Below are 17,699 nucleotides of genomic sequence, written 5' to 3'. Positions count from 1 at the left end.
TATATGGTAACATATACGTTACCCAAAAAATGTTTGCTTTCAATAATAATAATAAAAATGAAATATTTAATGTTACTCTATAAATAACACAATAATACACATGTTATCATAACATGTAGTTTTTATAAAATGTTGGTTTTTAATGAAAAATTGAAATATTAATTTTAAATGAAAATGAAGAATATTTAAAAAAATTTAAGTAATTAAACGAAAAATATCGTTTTTTAATGGAAAAATGGTCTTTAAAAATTGTAAAAGGGATACGTATTTCTAAGTTGTTTGGACAAAAGTACAAAATTTGTAAAGCTATCCATATTGGAAATGGCTAAAATACGACTTTGACCATCTTCGAGTCCAATCCAATACAAAAAACATGAGTAAAAACCCACCCCACACCCACTCACCCCTCGTACCTGCCGAGGATTTCCCATTTATAATTTCTTTGTTGTTCTTATTTTTTCATAGAAATTCTATGAGCTGTTTAAATTGTTCTTTCTAATTCATATTTTATTAGATAAAATACAAAAACTGTACTAGTGGGCTAAAGATGGAATGATCAAAAATCCTTTTAATTGCCCATCAAAAATCCACTTAATAGTCCATGTTTGGCACCATCACAAAATTTGATTAAATTACAAGTTAAAGTTAAAAATTAATTTTAACTACATATTTCATAGGACCCACAATTTTTCAACCACACGTTTCATCGATTTTTTATCCAAATCTGCTAATAATTGAATTTTAATCTCTATTAAACAGGGCTTTATGAGAAGTCTTTTTATAGACTCCGTGAGGTGTAGATAAAAAGTTGTAGATCACATACAATATGTAGTTAAAATTAAATATTGACTTTAAATTGAATTTTAATCCACTTTTTAAGTGGAACCAAACATACTTAACTTTCAACACATTTAACGTAGGATTCCTTCCATGCATTAAAAAAATTCAGTTCTCTAGAACTTTTTTTCCATACAAGTTTTATATTTGCAATCAAATACACCTTAATGGTCAAAGTATAAGGCTTTATTTGTGTCACACCCTATCAATCATATTGTCAAATATAGGTATATAAATAATGTAGCTTGTTTTATATTTTTGTATCTTAATTGTTCGACTATTTATTTTTCTAAATAAATATTAAATACTTGTGTTAACATTTAAAATATACACAATTAAGAAATTAAAAGTAACATCGCTCCCAAAATAGAAGTCTTGCCCCAATTAAGTAGGGCATACCCACCTGTTCGAGACGTAGTTTGACTAGGCAAATTGTTATTCCTACATGTAATGAAGATGTTATATGATAACGTGCAATGTTAATGTGATATATTAATAATTGCATTGTTTAAAAAGGAGAGTAAATTTATGTAAGTAAAATTTAAACTATGTCATACGAACCTTGCATAAATTAACATGTTAATTTATATTCTCATATATTACTTTGATCAACTTAAATTGCAATTTATCTTTTCATTTTTTATTCGCAATGGTACTTTAGGTATATCAATAAAATGGTATTTTAGGTGCATATAAGTTTAAATCTAAAAATATGGGAGATTAGTGATATTTTTAAAACGTGAGTGTGTATATAATATTGTCTCAATTGAATAAGTTTACAGAGTTTGGTTTACCCTATTTGATAGAGATTTTTAAAAATATATTTTGTGAAAATAGATTTTTTTTTAAGAATGTGCAGTTAAAATATATTTAAAAAAATTATAGATTTACGTGTATCATTATATTTATCGAGAGAATATGAAGTAAAAATGAGTTTGAAGAAAAATGAGGACGAATATAGACTTGTTTTAAAAGTCCAGTCAGAATTTTGTGTTTACAAGAGATGAGATTTTATGATCAATTGGCTGATGTTGAATGTTGGAGACTTTCTTCAAAAATCCACCTAACTGATTAATTAGTACACAAATATTCTTTTATAATCCCTATTTTGTTACCATTTATGCTTCTATAGCATCAATAGATTATAGTATGTGAGTGAATAGTGAATTAAAGTTGAATAAAAAATACAAACTAACGTTTAATGACCTAATTAAAATTTGACCAAATGGTCAATGTCCACAACATAAAATTTAGGAAAAAGTACTCACAAACTTGGTTTTTATGTTTCCATTTCAATAATTAGGTGTGTACACACACACACACAATGTAGAGAAATGATTTAATGAACATCGATGCTTAGCTTATATTGAGTATTGATAACAAGAAATACAAATTAATTAGTGAATTATTAAATTCATAGAACCCACCATTAATATATCTACCAATCAATTGGTACACCATGTCAAGTTAAGCACCGAAAATATGTTACCATCTACTCTCCCTTCCTCCCTCCCTTCTCTCCATCTACCTATGACATTCTCTCTCTCTCTCTCTCCAAATTCGTTCATCACTACCACCAACTCCGATAACCATCATTACCACCATCTTCCATTTTCATTGGTTCACAACATCATACCCACTATTTCGACAAATATCATTATCCACTTTACTCTCTCTTGCCATAGCTGCAAAGAAAGTTAATAATGGTAGGTTTCACAGCATGGTGGTGGTACGGTAGTGTGATGGTGGGTTGCCAGGTACAAATATGCGTGATGGTTGTGCAGGTGAATGTACAATTTACAACTTTCATTGTGCCATGCTATTCAAATAGCAACTATTATCAAAATCTTACTCAAAAGGTGCTAAGTTGAAATCTCATTCCAGCTAAGGGTTCGATGTTTGGGTACAGATCTGTGTGGTGGTGACGACAATGCGGGTAGATGTAAAGATCTGCATGGTGGTAGTGGTGGTGAGGCGACAATAACATTTGGGGTGATGGAGTGGGGCGAAGATCGACTGTGAGCAATTATATATAATTGCGATCAATAAAATGAGTAATTTGTGATCAAATAATATACGACTTAAAAAATGTGTGATTTACAATTACATTTGTAATTGTGACTCACAATTTGTGGCTTGTGACGGTAATTCTGTGCAATTTGTTATTGTGTCCATAAAGTTTTTGTCGATGTGATCTTAACATGTTCAATTAATTAATAAGTCATAAAAATTTATCAGATAATCATATTTGTCCCCACCATCTCTAGTTGAGTTTTGAAAGAATTCTTCAAATTTCTTAAATTTAATCATACATGTCCCTAAATTTTTTACAATAAAGTCCCTTGTACACACTTCCTTCACATAGAGGAGGGGTTCATATCCAATCAATGTGAGATGGCAACTGGGCGGGCCCCGTTTGGCCAAAACCCCATCACCATTCCACCTTAGACGGGGCAACTTTTTGCCCCGTTTAATTTTTTAATTTTTTGAAAGTTTCGAATAATGTTATTATTAGATAATAAAATACAAATTCAAAACGAGTTTTTAACGGGTGAATTGTTTAGAAATAAAATTAATTAATTTTTTTTTCTTTTTTCCTCACGGGGCTGGGCATCCTCGCCCCTCCCCACCCCCGCGATGGGGTGTCCAGCCTTATCCCACCCCTCCCCGCCAATTCGTTTGGAACGAATTTTTTTGCCCTATTTGGGACGGGGCTCCACCAGGACAGGGTAAATTGCCATCCCTTTTGTGAGAGCCCCGTCTCAATATGAAGGCGTTGTACACCGTGGTTTAAGTGTATATCTAGAGCTTCAAATTTTTTTCCATGGAATGGCTATAATTTCGTTGTGGGCCTTCTTCAAACCCAACTCGTTACAAACTCACACGTAAAACTCCCCGCACCTCCGCATTCCACGGTATAATTTATAAAGCGAGAGGACATTTATCATTTTCAAAGTTTCTCTCTCTAAAACCCCTCTCTCTCTAAAACTACTCTGCTTCAATTTGAAGCTGTCTTTGTAATTCCAATTTTCACCCTTCCCCGTCCGTCTCTATATATACCAACACTCTCTCTATACATAAGCAGGGTTGGTCCGTACTACTGCTTCTTAGGGTTTTAGATAAGTGGTTTTTACTGGGTTTAATACGGTTTGAGCGGTGATCTCTAGATGGCGGCAGAGAAGTTACGGGATTTGAGTCAGCCGATTGACGTTGCCTTGCTTGATGCTACAGTAGCGGCTTTCTATGGCACTGGATCTAAAGAAGAGGTCTAAAACTTTTTTTAGTTTTTTGTTTTCTATACTGTTGGCTATTGATTTACTCGCATTCAATTTTTTGCATATATTCATCTTCTTTCCTGTTTGCGAAGTTGTTAGGAAATGTGGAAGAATTAGAGAAGTTTATTTGTTTTTCTTTTAATTACTGGAGTTTTGGAATGAGAATTAAGTCAATTGCTAGGGTTTAGACTCTGTAGAATAAAGAATTCTGCAAAGATTGGGACTATCTCTTTAAAAAATATCACTTTGTAACTGCTGACTGGTGAGCTGCTGATGAGTAGTCTGTGCAGTTCACCTCAGCATGCACGATATTTGACCATGCTTTATTAAGGTTGGGTTATTTTTGTTTCCTCCGAAACATTTTATGGATATTTGTTCATGGGTAAGAACTTATAGAATTGAAGTTTAGGAGCAATTAAACTCGTAGAAGTGTGAGATTTTGTCGTTCCGCTGTTTTTGGTGTGTGGGTGGCATTCAACTCTGTATTCTTTTAGATCCATACCTTCAGGAAAACTTGAAATGGAATGCAGAAGTTACTTTTACTTAGCTTGCTTTGGAAACCACCTATAGGTGATATAAAATGGAATGTGAAGTAGCTTTTGAAACCCTTTGGTTTTGCTCCGTGCGTGTGGTCTGAGCACACATTTCATAACATATTTATGAAGGTTTGGGGCATTTGAAAACAATCACCACTAGCCTGTTTTGAAATGATGATCAACATAATCTATGAAACCTCTTGTTTTTGTTGCCCTGTGCTGTGTCCATGGGCACAACATTTTATGTTTATGAGAAACCCTCATCGGTGAGAGGAAAATCTCTTACGTAGATAAATGGTGTTCAGCCAGCTGGATGGTTCATTGGTTAACTTGGAAACTTCAGCAGACCTATGTATGTAGCTGGTAAATAAACGAGGCTATAGTAATCTATTAATTGGAGCGGGCTGAGTGCGCATTGCCAATGTCAAAAACATGTGAGTATAGTAAAGTGGTAATTAAATAAAATGCCATCAGCGATCTCCAAAAAGCCTAATATCGATATTGATATTTTCAATAATACAATGTCATGAAATTGTAATGATTTAAGCTCAAGTTAACAACATACCTTTGGGTTCCTTTGAATAGTTATTACAACTTGAAAATGCTTAATCGTGTAACGAAGCGTTTTATCTTTGTGAGGCGGGGTTTAAGCTTTGAGGAGCTTTGAGGCGTAGGCATCAAAAGAAGCCAATAAAATATTTAAAATGATATAAAAATTAAAAATTTTCTCATAGTAAATCATACACCGTCTTAGAAAGTATATAATATGCTAACAAATTTAGCTATCTTTTGTTCACCTTCCATTTCCCTTCCTTGGAAACTTTACACACAAAGAAAATAAAAAACTCATAAAACATTCTAGATTTTAAAGAAATAACCCTAAAAGCTAAGGCCATAACAAAATGTATGGAATTGCAAGTCAAATTAGCTAAACTTTTTAGTTGGGCATTGTCCTCACAATTGTGCGTCAAGGTGTAAGCTTTGAAGCATTAAATGAAAGACTCATGTAAGGTGGTATTTGAGGTGTAAACCTTAAAAAGCTTTTCAAAACAATGATAGTAATCCGATCGTTTGGGTTTCTTTTTTAAAGTTACTGCATTAGATAATCATAATTTAAAGCGTATCATTTTGAGCTCTCCAAAATTTAAAATTAGTCAAGGAACATGTACACAACTGACATTTCAAATAATTCAAATAACATACACAGAGGAGGACAATTATCATATGTTAAGGACAAATTTGGATATGTAATACGACACGAAACGGGTATGTCGATACACTTTTTTGACAAAACTTGGTATACGCGAATAGAAGTGTGTATATTATATATGTTCGTAGTGTTTTTCATAGGTTAAATATAAATTTAGTATAATTTCATTATTATTAAAAAATTAAAACAAAAGCTTGACAATAAAAATAAAATAAAATACTAGAGTATTTTTATCTTAATTGTCTTAATTTCATTTTCTTCAACATCATCTCCACCAGTTTCTTTATTGTCACTAAGTAACACTCTCCAATTTTGGTTCGTCTAATGATAGATTGACAACCTCAAGCAGTCCACACCTTCAAGAGTAGAATGAAAATCAAATTTTTAGCTCAATGTAGAGTTATTTTATTCTTTCTCATAGAATGTAGAAAAGAGTAAGCATTCCTTGTTAATTAATAAATAATATCAAATTTTAATAAGTTATTGATGATAATAATAGTTATCTAGTGAGTAAAAAACTTTCATCAACTGTCAAAAATAATGTGATGAGTTTTAAAAGAGTTTAAAATCAATAAACTCATCTTCTTCACTTGGCATAAAGTGTCTGATAGGTATCGAAAATTTAAAAAATATGCTTACGTATTGGAGAGTGTCCAAACGTATCCAAGCTTGTATACGTATTGAATACGAGTACTTAATAACTTTGCAAGTGTCCATGCTTCTTAAATCATATGTATTGGCTAGGTATAATGTCCAAGTTTTGAATTATGACACTCTCATCAAGTGAGAACATGACAATTTAGACCCTCTCAAATATATCCATAGACAAACAAGGAAAAATTCAAATTTGTAGAGGCGGATCTTGGATCTTGGTTGCAAATTTGAATTTGTTGTGTCAATGATATCGTTGACAGGTCGTGGTTAAATTTGTTTGATTGTAAGTTTTTCTCAGTGGGTCTGGCTGAAGGTATTGATGTAGTTAGTATTTTTAAGTTAACTTCACTGTACTAATTTATAAACTTAAGAGAGAGGGACAACTTAGATGGTTAGAGACCATGATTTTAATGCGTCTACACAAGATCCTATTCGAGAGAGCAATGTAATTTAGGAGGAACCTGTTAGAAAGCCAAAAGTAGCCCAAGACTACAAAAGCCAAAAGGTTTATTTTCCTATATCCTTTGAGGAGAGGAGGCTGTGTCAAATTGAATGATTAAATTGATTTGCATAGTCGATCTCTAATATATTGGGTACAAGTGTTTGCTTGATATTGTTGTTTGTCGAGAAGCCTGATGTGTTGGGGATTGTGACTCGGTTGGAGCCTCCAGCCATCTTCACATGTTTAAAGAATCTGCTTGTATAGTCTTTTTCTCTTTATGAATTATTATCTCTGAAATTCATATATTGTTACTTGAAGATTTGAATAAACTGAAATCTTATTTTTCTTGGCTAAAAAGCCATGTATATATACACAAGTAGATCTCTACAAATAAGGAAGTAACTAATTTACATCCTATCTAAATATACAACCAATCAGTCATACTAATTTACCTCCTATCTAAATATACAATCAATCAATCATAACCAAATCAGATTTAATTATGACTGAATTAAGGAAATAATTGCTAATACAGCTCCTATTTTCAGACACCCCCGTAAACTGAGCTTGGAACTAAGGTCTTTGAATCATTTTCGAGGTAGGGCCTTAGTGAGTATGTCTGCAACTTGGGAGTGAGTTGGTGTGTAGATATGTTTGATGACATTGTCTTCAATCTTCTCTTTAACGAAGTGACGATCAATCTCCACGTGTTTAGTTTTGTCATGAAGAATTATGTTTTTAAATATGCTGATGGCTGATTGATTGTCACAAAAAAGCTTCATAGGTTCTTTGAATGGTACTTTGAGTTCTTCAAGAAGTCTTCTAATCCACATTCCTTCACATATACGTTGAGCCATAGCTCGAACCTCAGATTCAGCGCTACTGCTTGATATCACGGATTGTATCTTGCTCCTCCAGGTGACTAGATTTCCCCACACATAGGTACAATAACTTGATGTAGATTTGTGGTTTGCAACCGAACCTGTCCAATTAGCATCACTGTAAATTTGCACGTCTCGGCTGGAGCGTTTGTTGAAGAATAACCCTTTACCGGGGGTTAACTTCAAGTATCTCAGGATTCGGTTGACCGCTTCCATGTGTTCTTCTCTTGGGTCGTTTATGAACGGACTATGAAAAACTAATATGTGGGCGAGTATGTGAGAGGTAGATGAGTCTGCCTACTAGTCTTTGATATCTTCCCTTATCCACTGGAACACCGATCTTTGCCATTTCGAGCCTTCTACTAGTCTCCATAGGAGTATCCACTGGTTTGCATTCTAGCATTCCACATTCGTTGAGTAAATCCAAGACATACTTTCTTTGTGAATCAGAGATTCTCGTACTTGATTTGGCCACTTCCATTCTAAGGAAATACTTGAGATTTTCTAGATCTTTAATCTCAAATTGGTTAACAAGAGTCTTTTTTAACTCAACCATCTCATCTGTAAAGTCACTTGTAACTATTATATCATCCATGTACACTATTAGGACTGACATTTTACCTTCTAGTGATCTTTTCACGAATAAGGTATGATCAGCTTGGCACTGAGAATAGCCATGAAGTTTTATCACCTTTGTAAATCTGTCGAACTATGCCCTCGGTGATTGTTTAAGTCCATAGAGGGATCTTTTTAGTTTGCAGACTTTGTTTTGTGTGGCTTGATTTTCAAAGCCCGGGGAAATCTTCATATAACCTTCTTCTACCAGGTCTTCGTTTAAGAATGCATTCTTCACTTCTAACTGAAATAAGGGCCAGTCTAGGTTAGCAGCTAGCTACAGTAGAATTCTTTTAGTGTTGAGCTTGGCAACATGAGCAAATGTCTCTTGGTAATCAATACCGTAAGATAGAGTAAATCCTTTTGCCATGAGTTGAACTTTGTATCTGTCAATACTCCCATCCTCTTTGTATTTCACAGTGAAAATCCTTTTGCTTCCCACTGGATACTTCTGTGGAGGCAGATCAGTGACTTCCCATGTTTGATTCTTTCCAGCGCTTGAATTTCATCAAAAATAGCTGCCTTCCACAATGTTAGGGTTTGAATTTTAGAATCAGTGTAGTGTTTGAGGTTCTCCTTGATGTTGAGCCCTTTCTCTCCAAGAGTAGACATGTAGCTCTTTGTTTGTAGGTAAATCTAACGACTGAGGATTAGGTGAGAATATAGGAGGAGTGGGATTGACACTTTGGACTTCGACTTCGAGTGTGTTATTGACAAAACTAGGGACCGAGTGGATTGGTGAGGACTCAATATCCCAAGACAAACATTTCTTCTCATATTCACTCTCCCTTTGAATGGTGGTATTGGGATAATAAGGTTGATTCTCAAAGAATGAAACATCCATGGAGTGATAGTATCGTTTGGTGATTGGAGAATAACACTTGTATCCCTTTTGATGTGGAGAATATCCTAAAAAGATGCATTTGATAGCTCGAGGATCAAGTTTTCCATGATTGTGATGGTGAACATGAACAAATGAGGTGTAACCGAACACTTTGAGGGGTATTGTGGACAAAATTCGAAAGGAAGGAAAATATTTTAGGAGAATTTGGAATGGAGTTTGAAATTTGAGAACACGAGATGGCATCCGATTTATCAAGAATGTGGCAGCGAGTATGGCATCCCCCCAGAAGTGTTTTGGAACATTGGGCGAAAACATTGGGATTGGGCAACTTCAAGGAGGTGTCTATTTTTTCGCTTGGCAATACCATTTTGTTGTGGAGTATCGACACATGAACTTTGATGAATAATCCCTTGACTCAATAGGTAGTCTCCCAAAACATGTTTGAAATACTCCTTAGCATTGTCAGTTCTGAGAATTTGGATTTTTGTTTAAAATTGGTTTTGAATCATGATATTGAAGTTCTTAAAAATTAAGCTAACTTCTGATTTTTCTTTTAGGAGAAATACCCAAGTCAATCGAGTATGATCATCAATAAAAGATACAAACAATCGAAATCCAGAAATGTGTTTGACACGAGACGGTCTCCATACATCACTATGAAACATTAAAAATGGACGAGAGGGTTTATATGATTGTCTTGGAAAAGAACTCCGAGTGTGTTTTGAGAATTAACAAATTTCACATTGGAATGAACTTGGACTTTTATTCTTAAACAATAATGGGAATAACTTTTCAAGATACATGAAATTGGGACCACCTAATCAGAAATGCCATAGTACGGCTTCATTATTTAGACTGGGAATGGAAACATTGAACAATGAACTCTGAAAACTTGGACTACCTACTTGTAGAGCTTGTCCACTTGGAGAGTTGTTTCTTGTGATCAAATACAACCCCGAACACTCCCTAGCACTATCAATTGTCCTCCCAGTTTTCATAGCCTGAAATTCACATAGATTGTTGAAAAATTTAATGACACACTTATAATCACGTGTAACTTTACTGATAGATAATAAGTTGCAATCCAATTTTGAAACAAATAACACAAATTGAAGTATCAAATCTTTGGATAACTTCACTGTTCCGATTCTGGCCACTTGTGAATGTGTTCCATCAGCAATTCGAACTTGCCATTACTCCTTGCATGGATTGAGATCAATAAATAGGTGTGGATTGCCAGTCATATGGTCAGAGGCCTCGGAGTCAACTATCCACACATTTGGATTCTTCTGTTTAGCATTTAGGGCATGTGTACCTTTGTAGACCATAGATCCAGTGGCTATTAGGGATGAATGCAGGTTGTTTTGTTGCTATGCAAAGAGCTGTTGAAGCAATTCCAGTTGCTCCTTACTGAAGAGGGAGGCTCTGGTTGTATCTAGTTTTCCATCGGAGACGGCTGAGTTTCCCATGCTTTGCCTTTGATTTCCTGTCCTTGCGTCATCAGGCCTGCGATGTAAGTCCCAACACTTGTCTTTTGTGTGGCCGATTTTGTGGCAGTGGTCACATTTAGGTCTCTCCTTTGAAGGCTAAAGTTTCATAGTTGTGGAGTGCATTTTGCTTCCCCATCATGACCTTTTCCCGGCTATCTTCGCTTCTTACTTCAACGAAGGCTTCTCAGAGACTTGGCATTGGTTTCATGGAAAGGATTCTTCCACGTACATTATCCAAGTTTTTGTTGAGTCCTATCAAGAACATGTATAAACGTTTCTGCTCAGCAAGTTTCTTGTGGTAGGATGCATCATCCGGACACTTCCACTTGTGTTCTTCAAACAGATCTAGTTGCTGCCAATGGCGATTGAGGATGCTGAAATATTGGGTGACAGTGAGGTCTTTTTGTCGTTGATCATGGAGGAGGCAGTCAATGTTGAATAACTCCGAAGTGTTTTCCACCTGTGAGTACGCCTCCTTCGCTGCTTCCCAAGTTTTTGCAGCGGTTTCGTATAGGAGAAAATTTTCACCTATTTCATTGGTCATGGAGTTAAGAAGCCATGACATGACTTGATTATTTTCGGTCTTCCATGCTCGGTAAGTGGGTTCTTCCTTCTTTGGTTGGGCTGCTTCTCCGGTGAGATACTCATCTCTTCCTTTGCCGGATATAAATATTAGAACAAAGTGGGACCATTGTAAATAATTCTGGCCATTTAATTTGTGGCCTGTGATGGAAAATGATGGCCCATCGGTGGCTCTTGGAAAGCTGACAGAACTCGGGATGGTTTCCGAAGATGAGGTCTTCTTGGCAGCCATGACAGGACTTTTTCTTTAGGTTTTCAGAGTCGGCTCTGAAACCATGAGGATTTGAATAAAATGAAATCTTATTTCTCTTTGCTGAAAAGCCATGTATATATACACAAGTAGATCTCTACAAATAAGGAAATAACTAACTTACATCCTATCTAAATATAGAACCAATCAATCATACTAATTTATCTCCTATCTAAATATACAATCAATCAATCAATCATAATCAAATCAGATTTAATTATGACTGAAATAAGAAAATAATTGTTAATATACCTCCTATTTCCACATTATTAAGTAGCTAGTCTTGTCAGTGGTGCAGATGAGCTTCTTGTGACTAACGATTGTGGTTACTTGAACTTATCATTTTGAACTTTTTATGATATTCTCTGATCCTTAATAACATGGCCATTTATTTAGTTTAGAAAATGGAGTTGCTTTTACCGCACAAAGTAGTGTTGAAGTCTGCTCCTAAGGAGGAGATTATGCCAGAAAGAAGGAGTTCTTTGTTTCTTAGTCCTTATAATTCATGCATTTACTGTTAGATTACATGATTGTTAGCTATCAAGATTATTTTAATATAGGAGCTTACTCTTTTTTGTTTCTTTGGTCTTGCTTTCTACAATGCAGAGAACTGCAGCGGACCATATCTTGCGAGATCTGCAAAATAACCCTGATATGTGGCTTCAAGTGGTTCACATTCTATCAAATACTCAAAACTTGAATACTAAATTTTATGCTTTGCAGGTCAGTCTCACTCATGATATTTATATAAGTAGTCTTGCATTTGGACTTGTCAAACTCTCCTTGCTTATCTGCCCTTGTTTTCATTTAGGGGAGGGGTCAAACATTGTAAATTCTGAGTTTAATTTTCAACTTATATTACTTTCTATAAGCTATGTCAAAGAATGATTCTATTTTTGTTTCAAAATATGTTCTTTCTAAAAGCCTGCATCTGACACAACTATGGAGCAAGTTGAAAACAGGTTAATGTGTTTGACTGTTTCAGCATCGAAATACAAATGCTGTTAAAGGTGGCGAATATAACTTAAAAGTTCATCTCTTTAAATTCCAAAATCTGTGTTTGGAAGGAGACATCTGTGATTGATCAAGTGTATTATTGGATTTAATAATGACATATATTGTCCTAGCCAAATTATGTTATTGAGTTTTGCGATTGTTTTAGGAAATTGTATCTGTTCATTTTTTATTTTTATTTTTAAAGCAAAACATACATATCCTTCAAGTGATCACGAGCGCTGGTATCTTTTTGGGGTTAGACCTTGCTCTCTACTGTATGTGAATGTTTTGTGCTCATTCCTTTAACATTATTGGAGAAATGATGATAGGGACCACTTGCCGAATTTCCACATACAGGTTCTAGAAGGTGTTGTCAAGTATAGATGGAATGCTTTGCCTGTAGAACAAAGAGACGGCATGAAAAACTATATTTCTGAAGTTATAGTTAAGGTAATTTGATCACGCCATTTTAAGGAAGATTTTGTTGGCATCTGCTTCTAGCAGCATCTCAGTTGAAGAGCGTGACTAATACTTTCACTATTTGATGACCTTAGCTTTCAAGTGACGAGATCTCTTTCCGGCGGGAGAGGCTGTATGTCAACAAACTAAATATTATATTAGTTCAGGTTATACTATCTAATCCTTGAAATTTGAAATCAGGCTCATTAATAATAACTGCAGTTTTACTTTCTATGCACCTGCTTCATGTTTTAAAAGAACCCTGCTGCTTGGGCTTTTCCTTATATGCCATCTTACTTGTGCTTTTGTTTCTTTATGTGCAGATCTTGAAGCATGAGTGGCCAGCCAGGTGGCAAAGATTCATTCCTGACTTGGTTGCAGCAGCAAAAACGAGTGAAACTATTTGTGAGAATTGCATGGCTATATTGAAAGTAAGTTGAATCCCTGCTTTCTTCATAATTTTCTTGATTAAAGTTCATGTACTTGACTTAAGATGTTTCTCAGTTGTTAAGTGAAGAGGTCTTTGACTTCTCGAGGGGTGAAATGACTCAACAGAAGATTAAGGAGTTAAAGCAATCATTAAACAGGTAATCATTAGTATAAGGTTTTCTTAAGGGCCTCGTTTTCGGATAAACAATTGACATTGATGGCTACAGTCTTGGAGCTGTCTAACAACTTGAATTTGTTGTTTGTTTACAGTGAGTTTCAGCTCATTCACGAACTATGCTTGTACGTTTTGTCAGTATCTCAAAGAGCTGAGCTTATCAGGGCTACACTGGCCACATTGCATGCTTTCCTTTCTTGGATTCCTTTGGGCTACATTTTTGAATCACCACTGGTCTGAACCTTTTCCTTTCTTCTTGTTGATTGCTGATGAAAGGAATGGGAATTATGATCTTTTTGATTCCTTAATGTCTTGGACTTTGGTGGTTATTGATTCGTCTGTGCCTAATATTTGAAGTTACTTATGGGGCCCTTTCATTTGATAGCTTGAGACACTCCTCAAATTCTTTCCCGTGCCTGCTTATCGCAACCTCACTCTTCAGTGCCTGTCAGAGGTATATTTTGTCTCTGTCATGTGAATTTTTCCGATCATCATGAGATTGATGTTGCTTGTTGCACTGGTTGATGTTCACAGGTTGCTGCCCTAAGTTTTGGGGATTTTTACAACATGCAGTACATCAAGATGTATAACATATTCATGGTGCAATTGCAGGTATTGAAGATGAATGCAATATTGTGCTCTAGCCATTTGGAGAATGTAGAGATAGATTCGTTAGCTGGCTTCTGTATAAACCTAGGACTTTTTTGCCTTTCTTCATAATCTTCTTAGAATTTAAAGATCAAACTTCAATTTTTACCTCACATTGCATAGGATCCACTAACCACTTATGTATCACTCATTTTTACCACATTATATTTCTGCAACTCATAATGAAACCCAAACAAGCACCTAGTAATAGCAGTTCTCAACTTAGTTGTACTATTTAACGATATATATTTGATATTACTTTGATGAAGTTTATGCTGATTGCTGATATACTTTTCTGTTGCGTTTAAGACTATTCTCCCTCCCAGCACAAACTTCCCAGAGGCTTATGCGAATGGAAATAGTGAGGAACAGGTGATTGTGTAATTTAATGAAATCAATTTTATTTATCAGGGTTTCTATCATTTATAGAGAGTTACATGGCCCTTTTTTGATGTCCAGGCATTTATTCAGAACTTGGCATTGTTTTTCACATCCTTTTACAAGGTAAGCATCCCCCTTGCGTGCCTAATCATGAAGCTAGTGCACAGTCGTGAAGAGTCCAACGGAAATATTTTTTCACATATTGGTTGGGAAAAAATAACAATGACGTCTGCATGAAAATGGATGACCAAGGCATATCATCTTAACATATTAATGTAATGACCATAATGCGCAGGTAAAAGCAATTTTTCATTACTTTTAATGGCCTGTTTGAGATATCTTTTGCTTTTTATAGAAATTTACAAGGTGTCACCTTGGGCAAAGAAGCAACCTCGGACTAACTTCCCCTAAAAGTTCTTATAATTAGGCTTGGTACTTTCAGAAAATTATTCAAACAAATCCAAAAGGAGATTCAATCTCGAAGGCCACTTTTGGCTTTTCAAAATTCATACCAAACAGGCCCTAAATTTGTTTGGATTCCCTCCAGACACGATATTTTAGTCCCTCTTTTGGTGGAAAGCGCATGATTTTTTTTTTTTTGGAAGTTGATTTTAATGGCCGGTATATCTCTCAGTGGCAATGATTGCAGTACACATTGAGTAATTTATATAATTGGTTTTGTTTCTTTAAAATATGGCATTTGGATAAGGTTTTGCACATCCCATACTTGCGAACCAGTTGGCCTGACCCATGTAGAAAACTCTCTTCATTCTGGAATCATACTTGATTCTGCAGTCTTTTGCCGGAGACCGGGAAGTTTGCTTATCTGTGACAATAGACTGTGTTTCTGTATTTGTAACTTTGTAGTAGAATTGCATTTCTTCTGAGGTCCGCTTCCACACTGTTTATATATTATATTCTAGGCATCTGATTGAATCCACATTCTCACTTAAACAGTTAAACTACTTTGTTATTAAACAAATTAGATATTAGTTATGGCCATGTCTTCGCACCTGGATTTGGCTATAATCGTATACTGATGGACATCTTTTTTTCACTGGGTGCAGGCTCATATACGAATATTGGAATCTACACCAGAGAACATAAATGCGCTGTTGATGGGTCTTGAGTATCTCATTAATATCTCGTATGTGGACGATAATGAAGTTTTTAAGGTAAAGTTTCTACATCAGTTATGGAATTTTCACTCTTCAACAAATTCTTTCCAATAATTCTTGATCGATATTGGTCTAACATGATATAGGTCTGCTTGGACTATTGGAACTCATTAGTTTTGGAGCTGTTTGAAGCTCACCATAATCTGGACATTCCTGCATCAACTGTAAATATGATGGGACTGCAGGTATGATTGATCGTTATACCATTTTACCTTTTCTGATGTTTTTAATCTCAATCGTGTCCTTGTCTTGTAAGCTAGACTGGATGGTTATATGAAGTGTACAAGTTTGCAGCTTGCAAAAATACAAAGTATATAATGTTGTTTATTGTCCTATATGATTGGACGGGTTTGAGATAAATGAAATAGGAGGTATGAAAAGTAGATTTCTAACTAGATCTGGATATTGGGGAAGAAGTATCCAATTGCAATCTGATAAGCCCCAATACGGTTCACATATTCTAGAAGATTCAAGAAGGGAGGAAGGCGGGAGAAGGAGAAACAGAATTCTGTTAAGAAGCAAGTGGCAGGGGGAAAAGTAGTTAGGGATTGGCTATAAATAAGAATGAGGAGAGGCATAGTAGGTAGGCAAATAGTGAATGAGGAAAGGAGTCTTGTAATCATTTCCATTTCTATAATTCTTTTCTGTATTTCAATTCAATAGAACATTTCTTTCAAATTCAATCTTCCTTAGAGTTCTATTAATCGGTATCGGAGCACATTCGATCTGATGGCTAAAATACGATTGCTAGAAAAGGTGGTGGAAGATATCAAGACGGAATTGCAACGCCTATTGGGATTGAAAAGATTAGTGGAACAGTTGACCTAGAATCTGACCCATAACCACCATGGAGCTGAGAACGTTCACGAACGCTGAGCAAGGAAAAGTGGCCAGAAGGATCAGGAGAAGCCAGTGTTGGGAGAATGAACATGGAAAATGACGTCAACAAAGGGAGATAATTGGCGACGGGTAAGGAAATCGGAGATGCCTATTTTCAGTGGAGTTAACCTAGATGGGTGGATCTTCTGGGTGGAGAGGTATTTTGAGGTGAATGGGTTGACGGAGAAGGAGAAGATGGGAGCTATCGGAGTGGGTTTGGATGGGGATGGAGACGCACTGTCGTAGCTCCAGTGGGCAGAAGCCAGAGAACCATTTGGAATTGGCATCAATTTCGGCTCAACTCCTACAGTGTTTCTGCCCGACACAAGACGGTAGTTTGTGTGAAAAATTTTTGGCCATCAACCTACGTAGAACGTTGGCAGAATACCGACGTGAATCTGAGATGCTGGCTGCACTGTTGATTGGCATACCGGATGAGATAATGGAGAGCACGTGCTTAAATGGGCTTAAACCGGACATTGAAGTAGAGGTTAGACTATTGGGCCCTTGGGGGTTGGGCCAAATCATGAAGACAGCCCAGAAGGAATGCTGTTCTCCAAAAATTGAAAGAGCCTACAGCCTAAAGACGATATAAAATCCACTCAAACCCAGCTAACATTGATTCGTTCTCAACAAAGATGGTAATAGTGGTTGAGAGAGGGGCGAACCAACGAAGGGAAGCTCTGATCAAGAGGATGTCCGATGCGGAGTGGAAAATGAGAGATAAGGGCTTGTGCTTCCGTTGTGAAGAGTGGTACAAGGTGGGCCACCAATGCAAAAACAGGGAGCTATGGGTACTGGTTCAGTGGGGTGAAGAAGATGAAGCTGCATATGAGTTTCTAGAGGAGGAACCCCTGCTAGAGGTAGGTGAAAAAGTGAAACTATCCCTCAATTCGGTGGTGGGGCTGAGTATGCCCGAAACTATGAAGCTCAAGGGA

General features: G+C 35.9%; 1 protein-coding gene across 1 annotated transcript; it reads left to right on the top strand.

Annotated features, from left to right (window-relative positions):
* The first annotated feature begins 3,712 nt into the window (after positions 1 to 3,712).
* On the top strand, positions 3,713 to 16,099 carry LOC111384734 (protein EXPORTIN 1A-like). The gene is made up of 13 exons (XM_023009052.1): positions 3,713 to 4,103; positions 12,223 to 12,339; positions 12,970 to 13,062; positions 13,167 to 13,238; positions 13,395 to 13,502; positions 13,576 to 13,658; positions 13,771 to 13,909; positions 14,061 to 14,129; positions 14,210 to 14,287; positions 14,633 to 14,695; positions 14,783 to 14,827; positions 15,772 to 15,879; positions 15,969 to 16,099. Exons 1-13 carry the CDS (start codon positions 4,005 to 4,007, stop codon positions 16,071 to 16,073), a joined length of 1,179 nt encoding a protein of 392 aa, XP_022864820.1. The 5' UTR covers positions 3,713 to 4,004; the 3' UTR covers positions 16,074 to 16,099.
* Positions 16,100 to 17,699: the final 1,600 nt, after the last annotated feature.

Source organism: Olea europaea, unplaced genomic scaffold, assembly GCF_002742605.1.
Source record: "Olea europaea var. sylvestris unplaced genomic scaffold, O_europaea_v1 scaffold2988, whole genome shotgun sequence".
Taxonomy (NCBI): Eukaryota; Viridiplantae; Streptophyta; class Magnoliopsida; order Lamiales; family Oleaceae; genus Olea; species Olea europaea.
The sequence above is the reverse complement of the archived record's forward strand: the minus strand, read 5'-3'. Positions and strand labels throughout refer to the sequence as shown.